The 23,416-nt window shown below is 38.0% G+C and overlaps 1 protein-coding gene across 2 annotated transcripts in view; it reads right to left on the reverse strand.

Moving 5' to 3' along the window:
• The window catches only part of LOC127946545 (protein TANC2), a 133,007-nt gene that overhangs the window by 40,253 nt on the left and 69,338 nt on the right, over positions 1–23,416 (reverse strand). For both annotated transcript variants that reach the window (XM_052543199.1, XM_052543208.1), the window contains exon 4: positions 8,637–8,819. In XM_052543199.1, coding sequence (XP_052399159.1) covers positions 8,637–8,819 — 183 coding nt within the window. The remainder of the gene's footprint in view (positions 1–8,636; positions 8,820–23,416) is intronic.

The following is a 23,416-nucleotide window of genomic DNA, read 5'->3' on the forward strand; positions in this document are numbered from 1 at the left end:
AACTGTACCACTCGTACAGAGAGAGAGCTTTTTATTAAAGAAAACAGCACAAGATACATTTAAGCAAAGATCTGTGTGGAAGTAAAACAGGGTTTCGTCATGTGATTTCAATGGTCCTGTGCCATCTGCTGGATTTGCATAAGATAATAACAAGAGCGCATGCACCAACTGTGTTTAAATAATGATGCTGTCAAATGTACTAGTATTAACCATAAATATAAAAAAACTCATTTAATTGTATTTTTATTGTGTGTCTATTCCAGACTGAGTTGGTACAGGAAGTCTTGGCACATAGAAAGCGATAACCCACGTCACAGAAGGTGTGAGTGATTTCGTGGCAGCTCTGGATAGTGACAAGCGCTGTATTTTAAAGGCATCCCTATGATTACCAGACAGCCTCCCACATGGACAAGTCTAAAGATATAAATATATAAAAATATAAAATGAATACATCAAATAAATGTATGGGTGATGGGGTTGACACATGGTTGTCACAACTCTGAATGACAGTTTCCCTTGGCGTGCATTTTAAGGCGGTTTACACTGTTCTTCTGCAGAAAACCTGTCAAAACCATCACATTCTCAAATCTTTCTCAATAGTACTGCATTAGGAATCTCCAGTATAGCCAGGAAACAACACGAGGAAGTTGACACAAGCTAAACCACTCACCAAAGCAGGAAATTCCCTTCATCATAAACAATAATCAGCATAAACAACTGATCCACAATTATTCTTTTCTTAAATCATAATTATCAGCAGTGATAATTATATACAAAGTCGCTTTCTCAGAATATTATTAACCAGCAAGAGGCTTGATGCCCTCCTGAATGCCATGCATTTAACAGCACATTCAATCATCTCTCTCACACTGGCTTGTGCAGATGATGCTCGTTTTGGTTCTGTCACAAAACACAACCGCTGGTCAGTCTACGCACCCAACACCCGTCAGAAGTCATCCGTCATGATTTGTACACTCTGATTCCATTTTAACTAGGAGTGACGGCACATTTATGTCCCTGGTGATAAGGTGGCACAAGGGAGCGAATAGCACTCAACAACAGGCATCCTCACCTGCTGCGGGTAAGTTATGTAAAGTGTTTCCACAGTTGCCATTATAAATTCCTGGGTGCTTTAATTCCAACATGCTTCTGCCGGACAATCACACATACCTGCCAGACATTCATTCGTCAAGCAGCTTTTGGTATGAAGGATCATTCTTAACATGCATTCCTTGACTGAGAAACCACAACAATTCTCAGAATACCACAGAATGATATCAGGACATGAATACACACACCCATGTATGGACAGCAGGTGTCCTAAACTAAAGCAAGTCAACTATGAAAATAATTTGTCAGCATCTATCTTTATGGTTATGAATTATCTTAAGAAATCACATATTATGTCCTCTATGTTTATTCTATGTTTAGCATCTGTATGCAAATTCTAGTTACATAGCAAGAATTGGATGGAAATGTAAGTGGTATCCAAGTCACTATGAGAGTAGAGCTTGCACGGGCCTCAAATTTAGGTTCTAGCCCGGCCCTGGCCCATGACATGGAATTTAAATGGGATATTTTTGCTCGTTTTAACATTTTCCAGGTGAAAATTGCAAGTCACAAAGCAAAATAATAGCATGCAACTATAGCCACACAATTTAAGGTACTGTATCATTTATGCCCATATCACAAACAGCGCGGGATGAGTTATGCACCAAACTGAATACTTCCAGTCGGTTAGGAGTTCAAACCACTTATCCCTAAGAATGAGCAACAGAAACAGTCATGCTTGACAAAACAAGTGCAACCAAACAAACGAGAACAAGTGTAAGTGATAATCAGAGACAAGTCCTCACCGTTTTCATCCAGAATTAGATCTATTCCGTCCTCACAAACAGATAAATCCAACTCGACATGTTCCCTGAATTGTAAGCAAGCTGCTGCTCATCTGAAGCATCTACTCCAGTGATATTGAGAAACTGATACTTAAGATGAGAGAAGAGGTGAGAGGAGGGGTTTTGGTGGAGGGGGGGAGGAGGAGGAGCAAAAGAGAAGGAGAGAAGGTTGGAATGGAGATGGAGAGATAGAAATATAGGCAGATGACGGTGCATGTGGAAGTCATGGTGTCACCTGGGACAGGAAACGAGGAGGTGTCACTCTTCCAATTATATCCCACATATCCCTTCTCCCCTGCTCCCCCGCCTCCCCGTCCAGGCTTCTTAAACACTAGACTATTTTTAGTCTGCAGAGGAGAGGTGGCACAAGAAGAGGGAGAGCGTTGGAAAGAATGAGCGAGAGTGACGAGGACAACAGTGCTTAAGAGCCCAGGGAGACGCATCACTCATTCAGAGATGCTGTTGTCATAATGAAGGTGGTGCTTAACAAAGCAGAGGGGGTGGAGTCACACCATATGAGCTACTAACACACATATGCATGAATGCTACCTTCTTCATCTGTTATAGGAATTATTTGGGAACTCCTCATGAGATCTATTTGTGGACAGATAGTGTGTTCCTTTTGATTGACAGAAAAAACTGAGTGGCTCAGTAAGAGCTAGAAAAAAGACCCGACTGACAGCCAATCAGAACAGCCCAAAAGATGGACAGTCTCATTTGAATATGAGAGTGTCAGAAGCGCACACACAAACACACTTAGTCACAGCAGATTATTAACACACTGAGTGTCAAAATCAATGCATACACACTGCATATTCTAGCTTTCACACTCCATCCAGTCCTTACTGTCATATGTCCCAGTCACAGATATAATCATCCATACATCACACATCCATCTATTCACATCAATTTCTTAAATTACTGATTCAGGCATCTAACTATTTAATAGTTAATTCACCACATTCATCATCATTTAACAATTTGTTTGTCCATCCACTGATTTATCTATCCATTTGCTAATTCTCCCACCCATTCATGTATTCATTCATTTATTCTTCATTCCACTTGTTCAAACACCCATGCATTAGTAATATATCCATCCACCTACATTACCGTTCGAAAGTTTGGTGTCAGTAAAATTTTAGAAAGTAGTCTTTCATTCTCACCAAACTGCATTCATTTGTAAAAAAAAAAATAATAATAATTGTAAAACAATAATAATGTGGAATAGTACAAAAAAAACTATTTCCTGTTTTAATATATTTTAAAATGTAACTTAGTCCTGTGAGGACAAAACTTAATCTTCAGCCACCATTACTCCAGTTTTCAGTGTCACACGATCCTTCAGATGCTAATTGAATTCCTAAGAAACATTTATTATTATTATTATTATTATCCATGTTGAAAACAGCAGTGTTGCTTAATATTTTTAAACAGTCTTTAATGAATAGAAAGTTCAAAAGAACACCATTCATTTAAAATATACAGGTGCATCTCAAATTAGATGGAAAAGTTCTTTTATTTCAGTAATTCATCTCAAATTGTGAAATTTGAGAATTAAACAAATTCAGTGCCCACAGAATGAAGTTTAAGTCTTTGATTCTTTTAATTGTGATGATTTTGGCTCACATTTAACAAAAACATATCTCAAAAAATTAGAATATGGTGACATGCCAATCAGCTAATCAAATCAAAACAACTGCAAAGGTTTCCTGAGTCTTCAAAATGCTCTCTCAGTTTGATTCACTAGGCTACACAATCATGGGGAAGACTGCTGATCTGACAGTTGTCCAGAAGACAATCATTGACACCCTTCACAAGGAGGGTAAGTCACAAACATTCATTGCCAAAGAAGCTGGCTGTTCACAGAGTGCTGTATCCAAGCATGTTAACAGAAAGTTGAGTGGAAGGAAAAAGTGTGGAAGAAAAAGATGTTCAACCAACCGAGAGAAACGCAGCATTATGAGGATTGTCAAGCGAAATCATTCAAGAATTTGAGTGAACTTCATAAGGAATAGACAGAGGCTGGGGTCAAGGCATACAGACGTGTCAAGGAATTTGGCTACAGTTGTCGTATTCCTCTTGTTAAGCCACTCCTGAGGCATCTTATCTGGGCTTTTCCATCAGGATTTGGCACCTGCCCACACTGTCAAAAGCACCAAAAGTTGTTTAAATGATCATGGTGTTGGTGTGCTTGACTTGCCAGCCCTCTCACCAGACCTGAACCTCATAGAGAATCTTTGGGCTATTGTCAAGAGGAAAATGACAAACATGAGACCGAAAAATGCAGATGAGCTGAAAGCCACTGTCAAAGAAACCTGGGCTTCTATACCACCTCAGCAGTGCCACAAACTGATCACCTCCATGCCACGCCGAATTGAGGGAGCAATTAAAGCAAAAGGAGCCTCTACCAAGTACTGAGTACATGTACAGTAAATTAACATCCTTTCCAGAAGGCCAACAATTCACTAAAAATGTTTTTTTTTTTTTATTATTGTTATTTGTCTTATGAAGTATTCTAATTTGTTAAAACAGTGAATTGGTGGGTTTTTGTTAAATGTGAGCCAAAATCACCACAATTAAAGAAAAGAACTAAAGACTTAAACTACTTAAGTCTGTGTGCACTTAATTTATTTAATATACAAGTTTCACAATTTGAGTTGAATTACTGAATAAAATAACCTTTTCCACGACATTCTAATTTACTGAGATGTACCTGTAAATTATCAGCAATGTTATAAATTATACATTTGCTGTAACTTTGGACCAATGCATTCTTGCATTTATTTCATTGAAGTCTTGCTGAAAAAAAAAAAAAACTTACTGACCCTAACTTTTTAACAGCAGTATTCACTCACTCATCCCTCAATGCAGCTGCTTACTCTTTTATTCAGCCTTCTCTCCAATCACTCAAATATCCATTCATCCCATCAGTCCACCTATTCACTCACACATCCAATCTTTTATCCAGTACTCCCAGAATGAATCCATTCAATGCACTAATTCTTTTATCTATTCTCTCCTTCATCCATCCACTGAACAAGAAAACATTTAATGCAAGTAATCTGAAATAGAATGACTACAAATAAGACAATGCAAAGGTCACGTCCATTATTTATTAGGGGAGGCTAATAAAGAGCAAGTGTGTGTGAACGTTTACCTTTATGCAATTTAAAACTCTCAGAATGCAGGTGATTACTGTAATTGCACTGGTTACAATGACTTGGAAGGTCAAAGGTCACTGTACAGTCACTGGAACTGAAGCAGTTGCTCGGCAGTAATTGCCATCATTAGCATTGAAATGTACACTCCAGTTCCAGGAACTCATTCCGACCAAAAAAGCAGGGGGCAAAAAAAAAAAAAAACTGAAATGTTTCAACTGGAGAATAACTCCAATGTGGGTTACCAAGACTATTCATCTGGACTGCCATGAGATCATGTGAGACGAGTCTCCCTCCAGCTCCATCAGTAATTGCAGCTTAAGTCATTCAAGACAAAGACACTAGATTTTATCTTAAGCCCATTAAACTGTTCAGCACAAGCGTGGGGTACTTTATAGGGGGAAAAAACAAGCGTGAATAATGAAAGCATATGTAAGATCACAGCGGCTGTGAGCGCGCACACACACACACACCTTTCTTTAGCACATTTCTTTTAGGAGAGAAGCTGCAATGTCAGTGTGACGAGTGGGGCGGGGCCAAGAGATGTGAAAATGGAGCGAGGCCGGTGGAGTTAAGGATAATGGGTGATGCCTGCGCCACTCACCGGTCTCGAGGAGCTCCGGAAGGATAAAAGGATGAGTGACGACAGTGTAAGAGGGGAGAGGACCAGGCCTGGACTTTATTTTGTGTTTTGTGACTGCCGCTTTACTTTTATTTTGTGTTGGTTTATTTTATTAAAGTGTTTAAATGTTTGCGGGTTCCCGCCTCCTCCTTCCCCAACTACGAACTTTGCTACGATCAGATTTGTGAGCAATTTGTTCTTTTGAGTCAGATCTTTTCAATGTATTAGTTGCTCACACAATGGATATTTCACTGAAAATGTTTAATTCAGTTACTAAATGCTCACCTTCATGTCGGTCTAAAACCATATGACTAAATGTTTTTATGTTCATACAGTGGAAGTCAATGGGCACCAATGTTGTTTGGTTGACACCAATGTTCTTTAAAATATAATCTGTTGTGTCCCATAGAAGAAAGAAGTCATAAATGACTGGAATTAAATGAAGGTGAGTAAATGTTGACTATCAATTTTGGGGATAACCATCATTTTAATGATTTATCCATGGATCGGACTGACCCAATTCTAATTGATTCAATGATTCAAAATGGTTAATAGTGTTTTTTTGTTGAATATCAAATATATTTTTTTCACAAAGCACTATAGTATCACTCCAGGGGCCCTATCTTGCACCCAACGCAATTGACTTTGTACACCGACGCATGTGTCATTCCTATTTTGCACCCGCGCAAAGCGCGCTTTTCCCTCCACAGAAGCATGTCGCTAAACTAGTGAATGAACTTGCGCTCCCTGGGCGGTTCAGCGCAAAAAAGGAGGCGTGTTCCGGCGCAAACAATCCCTGGTGCTATTTTGCTGTTCCATTAAACAGTTGCGCCACTGACCAGAAAAAACCTAGTCTAAAGTCAGTGGCGCGTTGTTCATTATGCTATTTTAAGGGCGCATGCTTGACCATAATGTATAGCGTGCACAACGCGCATACACTTTGCTCATGTAATCTACACAGATGCAACAGTTATTTTTGCAAATCATAAATTGTTACACTAAAAAAAATATTACCACATGAGATGACGGAAATCATTGTGGTGTATTTTGGGTGGGTTTCTCCCATCCCCATACAACACAACTTCTCTGTCTTTCACTGCTCTTACAAGAACATCAGTCTCCTCGGCTGTGAACCGCTCCTGGCGTGCGCCTGGTAAATACGCCATAATAATAGCAATCCATAATGGAACTTGCGCACCTGCTTTTAAATGGAATGTGGGATGACGCTCCGATTGGTTTATTTCACGTTACGCCCAAACCACATCTATGATTAATGAAGCTACTTCAGACCAACCCATTTTAGATTTGCGCCGGGCGCAAGAGCCATTTATCCCGCCGGGAAAATAGCAACAGCGCCGAGACCCGCCCACAAAGTTACTTGCGCTTCGCGCTTTGACACTTGCGTTTCAGATCGTTAAAATAGGGCCCCAGAAGAGTAATGTAATATATCAATACAGCATACAAATATGAACGACGCATTAGAAGCATTTACACCTTTTTGAAGCTTGAAAGCTCTGGTTATATTTTATTGTAATTGCAAGGAAAATAATTATCAGTAAATTCAAGTTTGGAATTAGGGTGAGTAAATGATGACAAAACTATCCCTATAAACCTTGGCCGATATGGTTGGTGGATTAACACAAAATATCTGTATGTACGTACTGTATTGTGTACCCAGCATTCAGAAGAATTCAAATAAATATTATGTGATTATAAAGATCATTGTGGGAAGAAAATGAACAGTTAGCCAATGTTCGATGTAGCACTGGGCTGATGAACAGGGAGAGAAAAGCAAATCACACTCTCCGTGCTGTCCTGCTTCCAGGACAGTGTGGCTGAAAACAAGTCGTTGTGTTGGAACAGAGCTTCTGCGGACAGGACAGGACCAGACTGGACACGCTCAGTGGAACAACTCGGAAATGATAAAAGCAGGAAAATGCATGGATGGAAACCCACTGGAAGGGATCCAGGCTCACGGGGGGAGATGGAGGTTAAAGAGAGGATACAAACAAGAACGTGAACTCCATTCACCAAGTTATTCCTATTTCTGATCTTTCACCACTCCTATAGAGCAGGAAAGCACAAAAATAGCAGAAAATATACAGGGAGAAAAAAAGGGACCAAAAGATCAGGTCAGAGACCATATAAAAAATCTTGTCATCCACACAAAGAGCAAAGTCTCGCAATGAAATATCAACAGGACTATATTTCTGCCAGCCTTTATTCATTATAACAGACAACAAAACCTTCTGTCTGACTGTTTGAATACAATGTTGCTGAACTGCCACTGATCGCATCTGCTGAAAACAACATGACACTCTCTGAGGAAGTGATTAGCATTCCTGAAACATTAATGCTGCACTAACAGTCCTTCAGCTGAAATACTTCTCCACAGAAAAGAATAGAATTAGTGCACCCTTGTGGCTGCTCACAGAAGTGCAGTGTCAAAGACAAATGCATTACACCAAAGTATGGTCCTTTTTTATATATGTATAGGCAGTCATGTGACATGGAAGACTGAAGTAATGATGCTAAAAATTCACCTTTGCCTAACAGGAATAAATGACACTTTAAAATAAAGTCAAATGGAAAACAGCTATTTTGAATTGTCATAATATTTCACAATATTACCATTTTTACTGTGTTTTAGAAAAAAACAAATGCGTCTAGACCACTTTCGATGCAAGTTTCCATTTTCAATAATTAAACCACACACCAAATGAATGTGTTAACTGACACATTGCTACTTAGTTACCTCTCACACACACACAGACACACACACACAAACTCGTTCACACTCTCCCTGAGTGTAAGGTGAAGGCATTTGTGCTCTCAGCAGGAGTTCAGGCGTTCAGCTGGAGTGTTTGGGATGGGAAGCAGAAGGTAGTTCTCGCCGACACACACATACAGCACACTAGCACAACTCCAACACACACCTACAAACATAAGCAGTGTTACCTGGCAGTCTCTTGAGCGGCTGCAGACGCATGTTGAGGGCCTGGTGGGACAGGAGAGGAGAGGAGGGGAGAGAGCGCGACACACCCTCCATGATCCGAATGTGCTGCATGCCCTCGGTCACCGGGAGAGGAGGGACAGCGTAATCCCCCTCGAACACACACTCGCCCTCCACAGAGTCACTGCCTGGAGAGTGACAGAAAGAGAGGCCGAGGTCACACATGAATTCCAGAATGAAGCAGACATGTTAGCAAGATACACTCAAGAGACCAATCATGCGAGGACAAAGAAGGCTCATTTGCATATCGGAGTCACAAACACACGCATTTAGTCAGTTCAGCTTATTAACACTCACTTCCTGAAGAGACGACATCTCCGGATTTAGAAACAGAGAGGAAACAGTGAGAACGAGAGCAAGAAAGAAAGATTGAGTGGAGATATTGCGCCTTACACACCTTCACAATTTTGATTGTATACTAGTTTGCTCTGCAAGATTTGTTTCAAACTAACCTCCACCATGACAGTAGTTGACCTGAAAGAAGCGTGTCCCCCTAATAGACATTTTCGGTCATATAAATAAAGGGAGTTGTGAGTAATTCAGAAAAACAAAGCACCACGTGTAAATCAGACTTCAGAACAGATTTCAGGTAAGCATGCCAAGTGTGAAACGGAAATAAAAATGACGACTCTTAACTAGAAATTCAGATGCCTGGGGATGCTAAGTCACTTTTTACTCCTGCTGCTGTGCTCAGGGAAAGAAGTGAACTGGGAACTGATGATGCAGATGAGCGACAGGAATCGTGACTCATCTGTGAAGGTTCTAGAATGACAGATTGATGACTGAAGTCCGCTAAATGATTCAAGGGATTCACGGTTTGAGCAGATTTGAGCTGATCTCTGCAGGTATTGGTTAAAATACACAATGTACTTAAGTCGGTTATGTTCATATTTGTTCATATAACAAATCAGACCTGTGAGATCAGAGCACTGTTTATATCATAAAAAAATAAAAGCTTTAGCACTTTAGCACGATTCCCATTTTAACTATTCATAGAGCCCAGTAAATCTAGCATGTGTGTGTGTGTGTGTGTGTGTGTGTGTGTTTGCACTGTTGGGGTTGGGTGGGGTCTGAATTCTGCTAATGTCAAGCAATCTCTGTTCTCTCTCTCTCTCTCTCTCTCTCACTACAGATTCTTCAACCCATTTTCTTCTCCATCCATCAGCCCCACCCATCATCTTCATCAAACGCTCTCATGCTTTACAAATCTGATCGTGGCTCACCTCTTTCTCTCATTTCATCTTCCCAAGAGGTTCAGTGTCTTTGATCAAATAAAACACAAAGGTGTAGATATTGTTCCCCCCAGACATCATTTTGGCCATCACTCTCAAACTCCAATGTCCAAATGCACCTATGACGTCCAAAAATGCCATCTACGCTAGACTTGGATCTAAAACATCAGAACCACACCCAAAAATGTAATCTCATCATTCTGTCCTCAGATGAGGCAGTTCTCATGATTCAGGATTCCTCTGAGACTCTCGCCTCAGCAGAAGAGGATTAAACCTCCTTTAGAGACACGACGAGCTGTCAGGTGTTCCTGAATTTGGACCCTACTGCAGTGCGGGATGTGGACTGAAGCGAAATGCTTTTACACAAGCAGACGGCAAGAGAGCAGGGGCAGAGTGAGCAGTCCGAACCCTCGGGTGTTAATCATCAGACACTATCCGCTTCAACGCCGCAGAATCAGCTAGTGTGTGTGAATGAAAGCCAGTGACTGCAATGAACAAACAGACTCACAATCAGCACAGAAAATGCAATGTCTTTTGTTTCTGCGTGAGATTCTTTGAGGAGTTTTATGTTCTGGCTGAATTCGCAGTGTGTGGCCACTGCAGCTAGGCTGCGTCATAGGAAGAGGCCATGTCGCGCCCAGCCTGGCCACAGCGACAGATGGCACAGACAGGAAGAGAGGATAGGAGAGGAAAGACTCATGAATGAAGCACCCACCTGCTAGTTACCACACACAACACAGACATACTCTTCATGTGTCATTACAGGTGAATTATTACACTCTGCAAACAGGCAACAGGGCGCCAATACTGGTGCCACACAAGGTGCCTGAATGTAATTTTATATACATAAGAGTGGTCATACATACATATATACACACACACACACACACACACACGTATATAAAAAATACATATATAATATTTATTTTATATACACAGAAAGTATATATATTATATACACAGTACATTGTTTATAGTAAAATTATTTATTCAGAAAAATATGTTTTTTTATTTTTTACATTTTATTTTAATTATATTTTTATTTATATTATATTTTAATTTTAACATTATTTATAAACAATTTATATGCACACATTTATTCATATTGACAATTAAAAATATATATTTATGCAATGATTTATTTGAAACATTAACATAAAAAAACAACAGAAAAAAACATTATAAAAAACATTCATAAATACATAATAATATCATATATAATATGTATAAATTACATTTTTTTTTTATTTCTTTTCATAATAAAATTATGAAATTTATTTTATTGTTATTATTATTGTTATTTTAAAATAATAAATGTAAAAAAATAAATACAAAAAAACTATTTTAGTTCTCAAGTAGGTAGAAATGTGGGGGAAAACATCTCAGCTACAAGAACCAGAATTCACATTTTTCTGAAAAAAGGGTGTGAATGATCAGTAATTCAGTCTTGTCTTTAAAGGGGGGGTGAAATGCTCGTTTTCACTCAATATCCTGTTAATCTTGAGTACCTATAGAGTAGTACTGCATCCTTCATAACTCCAAAAAGTATTTAGTTTTATTATATTCATAAGAGAAAGATAGTCTGTACCGATTTTTCCCGGAAAAAAACAAGCGCCTGGAGGCGTGACGTGTGGGCGGAGCTAAAGAATCACGAGCGCCAGTTGCGTTGAGAGCTTCTGGAAGCTGTGACAGCTGTGAAGGCTGAAACTGAACGAGAGCAGCAGCAGCAAGGACTCGCTCCGAGCGGGGCTCGAACCCGGGTCTCCGGCATGGGAGGGGACGCACTAACAAGGAGGCAGAGATATTTGAAGCAGTTTTACTCACCGCCTGCGGTTCCAACACACGATCATGACCCTTTGTCGTTGGGATTGCATCATCCTTAAGAAATAAACGATATGCAAATCCATCGTCAAACTGGGCTTTGTTTGTAAAACAAGCATTTTAGAAATGCAGGGAACAAACACAAACACTTGCACAACTCCGTTGATGCTCTGTAAAAATAAACTCCATCCACTGGTCCCTTAATGCTGTTTTTTCTTTGGTAATCTGTGCAGGGTTGTCTTGCCCTGGCAACCAAAAACACACTCCTTTTGTGACATTTCGCGACGCTCTCGCTCTGATCAGTGAACGTCTGTTGTGCTCTCAGTGCTCTGCTATACGGGAGCGCGCGCTCTTCCGGCAGAAGTGCCCTCAGGACCCATATAAGGAAATTCCGCTCCATCTAACGTCACACAGAGCCATACTCGAAAAAAACTTTCCGAAACTTGTGACAAACCGGAAGGAGCATTTTTGGAACAGAAATACTCCATCAAATGTACAACTTAATTTTTGAAACTTTGTCCATGTTTAGCATGGGAATCCAACTCTTTAACAGTGTAAAAAACTCAGTATGCATGAAATAGCATTTCACATCCCCTTTAAGCTCTTCATTGGACAGTAAGTCATTCCTATGTACATTTCCTTTTGTTGTACAATGTTTTTTTTTTTTTTTTTTTTTTTTTACATTTTATAAACAAGCATTTTTATGAAATGCTTATACAGGAATTTTCAAAGTGGCAGATTAAACTGTCGTGAAACTAAACGATGTCTCAACTATGAAGTTTTACATCTGCTCTTACGAGTATCTCAAGGGGTCTGTCTCACATCTCTCATGTTACATCACGCTCGTCACATGACAAACGATGAAACAACAGTGGTGGGATTGAGAGCTGCCAGAGGGGTGGATGCAGTGTCACCGTGATGACACTCTGGAGGAATACTGCGCCATCCATAAGAAAAAGCGGCAGAAGCAGAGGACACATCAGAAAAGCGGATTTACAGCTCCCTCAACGAGATGAAAGAAATCTTAGTGGGAGAGAGGTGAAGAAGAGGAACAGGCTTAAAGGTGGGAGAGGGAGAGAGGTGGCACAAACTGGATCGGTCAACCCGAGCGCAGGAGCTTAAATTCATCCCTCACTGAAGGTTTGAGAGGGCTGGATGGCAGGGGGTGGAGAAGGACCGGCTTACGGTTAAGAAGAGAGGAAGGACAGCAAGTGTACTATGACATCAGACTCACAAACCCTTCACGTCCAACCAGTATGCAGCAAATTAAACTGCTTTAATATAACTATACTGGTTTACAAAGGCACTCAGTATCTTGTTTGGTGAAAATTTAAGGCAGCATTGGAAGTTTGCAAAAACTGGGATGTGAAACTGAGTTGCCATGGCAACATAAATTGTCATAAGTATCACAGTGATGGATCCCGATGGATGACTAGGAGAGCCACTCAACATAATTAGCTATCAATTTACTCATTTAAAACTATTAAAATAAAATAAACAAATAGCCAAATTTAAATGGTTTACTTAATTCATATAAAATATTATTCTATAATATATATTACAGAATATAAAAATGCAAAATATATATAAAATACATACACTTTTTTTGTTATGATTACACTACATTATTATTATTATTATTATTAATATTACATTCATATTTTTAAAATACAACTTAAATATAAACTGTATTCCTTTTACATTACTATAAGGTTACAATTAACAATAGAGCCCAAATGTACATTTAATTACTTTTATTTTTAAACATAATAAACAAAACATCTTAAAAAAAATATATGTAACATGTAAATTCCACATAATGCCGTTTTAACATTAATTTCTAAATTATACAAATTATATTTAGCGTTTAAAAAAAATATCCCAGTGGCTCTCGTAACAGATATATTTAAACATACATTAAATAATTAAGACATCACTAACAGGTAAAGTATACTGTAATGAGTGATATTCTGTGAAATGCTCGTCTGTAGACTTCATTTATAGCGCACTAACGAGCCGTGGGCACTGATAACTTGCCTGAGGTAAACGAAATGGTACGTGACATTTTGAATACAAATTCTTTCGTGGTATAAACACTGATTGAGCGATTACATGAGGTGTAAGATGTACATTTATGTTTATTTTGCATTAAAACTAATAGTGAAGAGGAAGAGATGATCACGCTGCAGTTTGAATACAGCGATCTGTCGCTCACATCAAGAGCGCCAAAATGGCATTTGTTAATTTAAATGACACATGCATACCGAACTGAAAATTCTCAATATAGATTTGTAAATAATAAAATAAAAATTGATGAATCACTTTTCAAATTATAAATAAATTGGCTTCTAAAACAAATAAAATGGCAGTTAAATGTAACAATAATAATAAAAAATTAATGTAAAAAAGATTGTAATTGCTAATAAAAATGCAAGTTTAATGTTTATTGTTATATTTAATTCAATTAATTTAATTTATTGTGAAATTTAATCCAAACATGGATAAACAGCCATTTATTTATTTATAGACTAATAAATATATTATTTATTTGTCAGTTTGAACAGTGATGAATCTGTTGGCATTTTATATTTGTATTTATTGGAAGTGGCACACTTCAAGTCCCTTGCTCTTATGCAGACACATCAAGCAGAAAACAGGCTTTAGATGACAGCAGCCTATGTAGAGAGCAAGACTGTCTAGCTTCTTGTCTGACAGATTAAGCACTTTTTACGCTTTTTCAAGATGTCTACTTTAACTTTAAACCTTCTGGTTAAATTTGCAAGCTGCAAATGGAAGGGTGACTCTGAAGTAAAGAAGTAAATCTATCCTGCATACGTTTAACACCCAGAATCATATACAGCCATAAAACCCCCTTATCAGAGAGCACACATTGAGGGGTAAATGAACAACACCGATCGGGAGCTAATCAACACATACTTCAGATTCTCTTGTACTTTATTACATGAGTATTTTTACAGCCTCTCTGCAAACGCACACACCCGTTATGAGCTGATATGAGCCCAGTGGGAGCCGTGAGTGATTCAGAGAGTTGCTCTCTAATTTATGTAGGCTGATAGCAGAACCTGCTCGCCTAATCAAAACAGCCCACTAAATCTGAGCCCGGATCGGCCCAGTGCCCTTGAGCCTGGAACAGAACCATCACTCGTCATCCAACCACGCTGACAGAGCCTAGAAATAACACCAGAGATACAGAGAGACATTTCCAAATGACTTCTGAGTGTTTCAGATACTGGGATTAAGACTGGCAGGATCATATATACTGTATATATATATATATATATAGAGAGAGAGAGAGAGAGAGAGAGAGAGAGAGAGAGAGAGAGAGAGGAACTGATTCAGATGGGGTTAAAATTACATTCTGTGAAAAATAAGTCTATAAATAGTTTTTAAAAATACAGTATTTTTTATTCAGCAAGGATACATTAAATTGATCAAAGGCGACAGTAAAAAGCATTTTTTAAAGTAGCAAAAAAAATCTATTCAAAATAAATGTTGTTCTTTTTAACTTTCTATTCATTAAGGAATCCTGAAAATATTGTTTTGACAAATACTTTTAAATAAATAAAAAATATTAAGCAGCACAAGTGTTTTCAACAGTGACAATAGTAAGAACCAAATCAGCATATTAGAATGATTTCTGAAGGATCTTGTGACATTGAAACTGGAGTAATGATGCCGAAAATTCAGCTTTGCATCACAGGGAAAAAAATATATACTTTAAAATATATAAAAATTTAAAATGTATAATAATAGTTATTTCAATTTATAATAATACTTCACAATAATTCATTTTCTACTGTATTTTTTTATTTATCAAATAGGCCTAAATGCAGCCTCTGTGAGAATAAGAGACTACTTAAGAAAAAAACAACTAATAAATAAAAATACAAAAATAAAATAAAATACCCAACCCAAATTTTTGAGCACTGGTACACTTATAAAACTAGTAATTAATCACTTACAGACTAACCCAAAATCTCATTCGCCATTGGATCTAATCAAAAACAGACAAAATGAACAACTCCTATTCCAACTAACTGTATATTTTCGTCAGTAAACACTGTGTATCCCGCCTCAAGGCCTCTTTAAACTCTACACAGCATTGGCACAATAAGGTCTTAGAATGATACAGCATTTCTCTCAGCTGGCTAAAGAATTAGCAACCATTAGTGCTGTCTGTCTACATGTTGTTCATTCTCGAGCTCTAAATGTTCTTTGACCTGACGAACAAAGGTTTCAGGTGATCCGAACTGACACGCTGTACAGAAAGCGTTCCCGCGGCCACCCGGCAGCTGCACGCCCACACATAACCGCGGACGAGCGATGTGCGTTGTGCTTTGATGGCAGTAAGCCATCGCTCCATATGGTGGCCCAGTTCCACTGCAACACTAGGGACGTACCGCATACTCCAAAACCTATGGCATGTCCTCCATCCATTAACTCAACCATGCACATTTCTTCATTTATACATATTTGCTGTTCACGTCATCACTTTGATCTGAGGACATCATGAGACATGTTTTGTAAGTCACAACATATATGAGATGAGTAACAAGCATAAAAGATGTGATTGAGTGTGAGCTGAGAGGCTTTAAAACACAGAGATTCAACATTATCTATTTCTAAGACTCTTCAGATGAGCGTTTCAGACATCTCCCATCCTCTATTACGCTTCAGACTTCTTACCCACTTTGATTCTCCTAATGAGACTGCCATTTAGAGCTGACCTCACAAAAGCTTTTACCTGCTTTTTAGTGCTGTGTGCTAAGCAAGCATCACTATTGCTCATGCTTGGGGAAAGTGTTTATCTTCTGCACCATTTCTACTACAGACATGACTGTACCTTCTGCTTAAGGAAATGTGCTACTGTTTTAAGTGATTTAACTTAAAATACTTTAACTTCTTTTCAAGGATGCATTCAATTGATATAAAAATGTTACAAAAGTGTAATGTTACAAAAGTTTAAAAATGTTTCTATTTATTTTAAATCGATGCTGTTCCTATGAACTGATGATACATGTTTCTAGAGCAGCAAATCAGCGTATTAGAATGATTTCTGAAGGATCATGTGACACTGAAGACTGGAGGAAATTCAGCTTTGTCATCACAGGAATAAATTATATTTTAAATCAGAAAACAGTTCATTTTTTTCACTGTATTTTTGATCAAATAAATGCAGCCTCGGTGGGCATAAGAGACATCTTTAAAACAATAAGGTTCCATTTATAAAAGTGATTTAATTAAATTAGTTAACATGAACTTACAGTGAACAATATTTCTGATCATTTGTCAACGACATCATTCTAAATGTTAATTTCATAACATTAGTTAACGCACTCTAAACTAACAGGAATGAACTGTATTTTCTATTAAAGTAACATTTGCAATGATTAATGCAAGCCGTAAAAACATATATTGGTAATTTTAGGTAAATGGTAGATAATGTATTAACTAAAGTCAATATATGAGACTTTATAGTACAGTATTATTATAATTATTTTATGCATTATGCAGACTGGAATAATTCTTTTGAAATACTCCCCATATCCTTTCCTCGGATCCAACACATTATTTTTATTCAGACAAAATAGCAAATGGTGTTACTGGAGAAAAAAAGAAAAATCCCCCAGATTGGTATTATGCTTGAGCAGATAGACTTTCTTAGATTGGTTGATGTTCACTCACCATTGAAAGGGAGCTTATTAGTGAGCATCGGTCATCGGTTCAGGCATCCGCAGAGGACTTTAATGCACTGCAAAAGTAAGAGTGTGCGCATCTAGAAATCTGATCCTCGGGTGAAGTCTGCCACTGATGAATAATTTAGTCTTTTTTTCTGGTCACACACCGATTTGTGCAGAAGAGATATTGCACGTCTCGGATAGATAGCCCTCTCTTTTTCTGTTTTCACTCTCTAATTTCACTTGAGACGGTCTACAGTAACTTATCTAGCGGTTACTACTCAGACCCATATCAAAGTGAACTCCACCAATCTCAAAAAACACCACCAGTCAAGAATCCATCCTGCCCTGCCCTGTTAGAGGAGCTATAAAGCTAAAATAAATCTTTTCAGACAATATTAAATCTATATCTCTGAGGGATTTTTATTCAGTTAAACAGGACTCAAATATCTTTTTTTGCCTGTTAGATTCAGAATGTTTAAATGCAATAAATACAATACAGAAAAAAAATACTTTACTGTTTGAAGTGATTTACAAAAAATAAACCCCAGTGACATTTTTGCAACTGAATTTAAATCTTACATTTATTAAATATTCAATATTTTAAAACTTAAATTTGTTCTTGGTGTTCTCAAACTAACAAGGACGAATTACAAAATGAGTCTACTGATGTTATCTTTGAGAAGCTTACAGCCAAATAAAAAGGCACATTAGAATCATACATACAGTGGGTATAGAAAATAATCCCCCTCCCCTTAAAACAATCACTTTTGGTTGCTTTGCTGTCTGAAATGAAGACAGACACAGTTTTTGTTTTATACAGCTCATTATTACTATAACATCCAAGTGAAAGATATAACACCAACATGTCAGAAAAAATAAATAAATAACACAACAGAATCACTGAGTAGGAAAAAGGATCCCCACTTAAATTTGTTGAATTATCTTTTTTTTTAATTACAGCATTTAGTCTGTCAGCGTATGTGTAGGGCTGCCAACTTCACAAAAGGAAAATAATGGACAATCGTGGTTTTTCATAGAAAAATAAGAGACGTATCAATTAAAGAGAACATATTAGATTTAATATGCTTGACACTATTTTATTTGTCATTTTATGCTCCAAGAATAAAGCCCAAGGTTAAGAATATGCTAGAAGTTACTTAAATGTATAATGTTTTTCTCTAATAGTGAAAGACTTGCCTTATTGATAACGTTTTCCCTCAGGTAGATTAGCCTACATGTTTTCTTGCGGGGCTGGATTTTGGAGTCATGAAAAATAATCACGGTGTTTGCATTTTCTTAATGGCTTTGCTGAAAATAAAAAACACTGGTGGTGACAGTAATTGGCGTTAGCACGAGTTCTGCTCGCTGTGAAGCGGGAGCGACCAGCCGGCAGAGGATTTCGCTTTGTCTTGATTTCGCAACCCTATATATGTCTCCACTACCTTTGCACATCTAGACTTATTGCAATATTTGCCCACTCTTTTTTGCACAACTGCTGAAGTTCAGTTAAATTTGATGGTGACTATTTGTGGACTGGAGTTTAAGTCATTGCACAGATTTTCATTGGGGTTTAAGTCTAGGCTCTGACGAGGCCATGAAAAGACATTCATCTTTTTCTCCTTCAACCACTGTGTGGTCAGTTTTGCTGTGTGCTTTGGGTCATTTTCATGTTAGGAAGGTAAATATTCTTCCCATTGACAAGTTTCTGGCAGAAGATTTTCCTCAAGAATCTGACGGTATTTTGCCCCATCCATTTTTCCTTCTAAGTGCTCCAGTCCCTGCTGCAGAGGAACACCCCCATAACAGGATATTACCACCTCCTTTACTGTTTTACTGTAGGAACGGTGATATTGTACCAAATACCTAACACTTCTTAATAATAGGTTTCACTGTGCTTCTCTGCATTTATAAGGCCTTTGAAAAATGTTTGTATCCATCTCTTGACTTGTGTCTGTCAACAACTTCATCCCGGAGATCTTTTGACAGTGCCTTGCCACCCATAGTTGATTGTTTTCTTCAGTTGCACTATGGGACTGAATGCTCCAGGAAAGATGATGTTTTCATGCTGAACTAATCAAAATGACTACAGCTGGCCACAGTTGAAAGTCAAATGGCTATTAGGTACTGCTGATTGAGTTTAGAAGTGATTTTTGTGAGGAGGTGATCCTTTTTCCAACTCAGTGATTGTTTTTTTCTGAAATGTCGGTCTTATATCTTTAACTTTAATGTTATAAGTTGCACTGAGTAAATACAGCTGGATAAAACAAAAACTGTTCATCTTCATTTCAGGCTGCAAAGAAAAAACTTTTTTTTTTTTAAAGGGGGGGTGATTTTTTTCTTTACCCACTCTGCAATTTTCACAGTCATTATTACTCATTGCATCGCCCAGCCCTACCTACAGTAGATGCTTTTAAAAACACTGATGCTAAGATTGAATTATATTCAAAATTAGATGTCACATCTATAAAAAATATCTAACTCTATAATGTTGTTCAAATAAGACAAAAAAGTCTAAAGATGCCAAACAATGAACTACTTAAATACAATATACTGTAGAAGCCAATGGCAGTCTCATAATACTGTTATATTACAATGCAAAGAGCCCCTTAGAGCTCTCTGTGAATTTAATGGATGAACTAACTGTAAGACTCAAGCTTGTCTGATCTGACTAGCAACAGCCATGATAAATCTTGTACATACGCTGTGTCAGCACAACCTAGCTTAACCGAGCCCTGTGAGAAAGAGAAGGAAAGAGAGGCTGAGAGAAATAAAAAGAGAGCAAAAGCATGTAGGCATCACATATTCCTACACACTTAACCCATCTCACTTATCTCAGTGGGAAAACTGATTCGTGGTGAGGAAGAAATGTTATATCAACATATCTTTAGCTCGGAAATGCTAATACTGGCTTTAATGGTGCAGAATGCTTTTTTTACCCTCTGTCTTATTTTAATTTAGCAAACAAAAACATATTTTACTGACAACAAAAGCCAATTAGGCGAATGCTCCAAACAGCTGCACCCCTTTGCACTTGATATTTAATTGCTAAAACCTGCATCTCATTCACTAACCACCCATGAGTCAGTTCAACCAAGCACTAAACAGTGAATTTATTCAAATTAAGTGATCATCATTCTTTTCAGTGCAAACATGCCACCTTTTATGCTTTTTTTGCGTGTTTAGTGTTGGGCAAGCTAAAAAAATGTAAAAAGCTAAGCTACAAAGTACTCTTTATTAGCTAAGCTTAAAGCTAACCTTGAAAGAAAGGTGCCACACTTCAAGACAGATAGAAAATTAACTTAATACATTTTAAGTACTTCATAACTTTGAATGTGTGATACCTTAAAAATAGTAAGTTGTAATGCTAACCCAATAACCAATAATAAAGCTTTAGCATAATGTTTTGAGTAGGTGTTCAATTTAATGAACATTTAAAACATTTGTGATGTTGGCATTGTCGTAAGTCTTACATAATCAGATGCACTGATTCATTACTATCCCATGAGTCCATGAGAGAGGAGTAACAACTGGCAAAGGAATGCACACCCCGGAGTCTACTGGAAGTTGTAGGTAATTTTCGCCTACTGTTTTATGAATACTATGAATTCAGACACACTACTCTTTTCATGTATTGTTGTTGGCCTATAAAGTAGGGAAGTATGGGCATATTCAGACAAAGGGTTTAAAAAAATCCAAAAGCTAAAATCTAGTTACTGAAAATGTACATGCACTGTTACCTATAACGATTCAGTACAGTCCCTCCAAAGCGTGCAGGATTGCGGTGGTCTGCTGTATCATCTACAACGTAGCACTCAGAAAAGACTAGCAAAGAACTGTGCTTTGAAATAAAGTCTAATACAGATTATAATGCTGCATTTGTGCAGTTCCCCGATTGCGCTGCAACTAGCAAGTAAACGCCACTTTCAGCGGGTTCAGTTTGTTGCCATCAGAATGTCCTGTGCTACCCCAATCACCAAGTTCTGGCTCACATCCCAAGCTTGGAAAAATCCAGCACACCACCAAACTGTGCTTCACAACATTCCCTGGAGAACACAGAAGAGTGCTTCAAACCAGTAAAGAAATGATTTGTACATCCCTCACCCACAAAGTCAGAGAAAAGGCATTAGAGACAACTTTGAAACACACACAGAGAAATGCAGATTACAGATCCAGGCACATACAGTAAACACACAGAGTTCCTCTCACTTTGCTGACATCACTGAGTGGGCGAGGAATGCTGATAGGGAGGGATCATATAGGTGACTATGTGATTGTGTGTGCGTCTGTTTGTCCACAGCAGTGTAGGTGTTAATATTACAGTGATCAAGTGACTTAATATGTAAGTGTATGTGTGCCAGAGATCTGGCTCTGCTTTCCCTGCAGTATTCACATTTTTGCTGTTTAAAGGCTCATTAAGCTCATCAGTGATTAACTACCAAAGACGTCAAAAAAAATCATACTCACATGCAGTTAAGGAAGCCACACAAGTGAAAAAGTCAAACACCTCAGTGAGCCCAGAATCCTAGCTGTTGTGAGATGACAGACGGGGCACGATGTCACAGGAGTTTCCGCTAACCTTTGATTCAATGAAGGACCCAAGATGCCATTAAGTCCTACAGGTTCTTCAGAGTGATCAAAATCTTGTCCAAATCTATCAGGATATTCATGCCAGGCACAGAAGAATTCCTTTGAGATTAGTAGGAGCCTGTTGCTAAAAATGGTCTGCCCGGACGAGCCCCCAAAATCCTCAGTACATTGTAGCTCACCTCTGTCAGCTCTAAGAATCCACACCCAAACACAGTCAAATCCAGACGCATGGTAAGTAGCTGAAGATTGTATAGGAGTCAAGGTTAACAAAAAAGAAAAAAAAGAAGAAAATGGAAAAAAAGAGAAAAGGACAGGAAAAGGCTTAGACGAGTGATGGTTAGAAGAGGGAGAGTTATCTGCAGTCTTGAGGGTGACTGCCAGGTACTGGCGCATGCGCCAAGATCATGCAACCCCCATACACACACACACAATAAATGTTCACACTCATCAGCGAGGCGGACAGATGCACCCTCCTCCTCCTCTTTTCTCTTTTTCTCCCACTCGATAGCAGCTATTCAGCTGTATCTCTCAAACTTTTTCTCCCTGTTCTGATTCTCTTAATCTCTCTTGTGTGTTCTGCCTGTTGTGTTCAAGAGTCCCTAACACTGTTTTTTTTTTTGTTTACTCTTGTACAGAACATGATGCCTTTGTTCAGAGAGACAGCGAAATTCTGATTTGTTTTTTTTTTTTTGCCATCTCTGACTGGAAACGATTTTTGTTCAACCTTTTAAACAACTAAGTTTATATATACACATCAAGAAACTAAAAAATAAATAATATTATTTCATATCATTTCATGCAATACAGATTCATTTTCACCACTTGCAAAGTTAGTGTGCGGACAATAGGTCCTAAAAATTCAATTTGATCAATCAGATTTATGTGCACTGTTAAAGCCTATGACTAGTATTGAGAGGATTAAAAAAAAAAAAAAAAAAACAAGACCCAAATATAGATAGTCTACAAACAAGCAACCTTTCAATAATACAGCACAAATTAAAGTAAAATATCAGATAGAATAGAAACTGAATAAAATCATACAAATGGACAGAAGTGCACACACAAAATGGATACAGTATTCTACGACACAGTGTCATGTTTTGACAGTATGTGGCTGTCCATCCTTAACTAATATTTTTAAGGCACTTGTAAAAAATTCTGTGAAAAATCAATTTTATGTTTGACCTTGAGAGGTGGATTATAAAACATCTTTCCCAGAATTCAAAGGACCAGAGAACAGATTCAGCTGAAACTGCTGAGGTATTTATTCAGTGTAGCGTTCAAGTTCCTCTGAGTGGACAGAAGTGTTGCAGTCACTGCATCACTGATAAGGACAAAGTGCTTAACAACAGTGTGTGTGTATCTTTTAATCTTAATATGAGT

The sequence above is a fragment of the Carassius gibelio genome, chromosome A3, assembly GCF_023724105.1.
Source record: "Carassius gibelio isolate Cgi1373 ecotype wild population from Czech Republic chromosome A3, carGib1.2-hapl.c, whole genome shotgun sequence".
NCBI classification, from domain to species: domain Eukaryota; kingdom Metazoa; phylum Chordata; class Actinopteri; order Cypriniformes; family Cyprinidae; genus Carassius; species Carassius gibelio.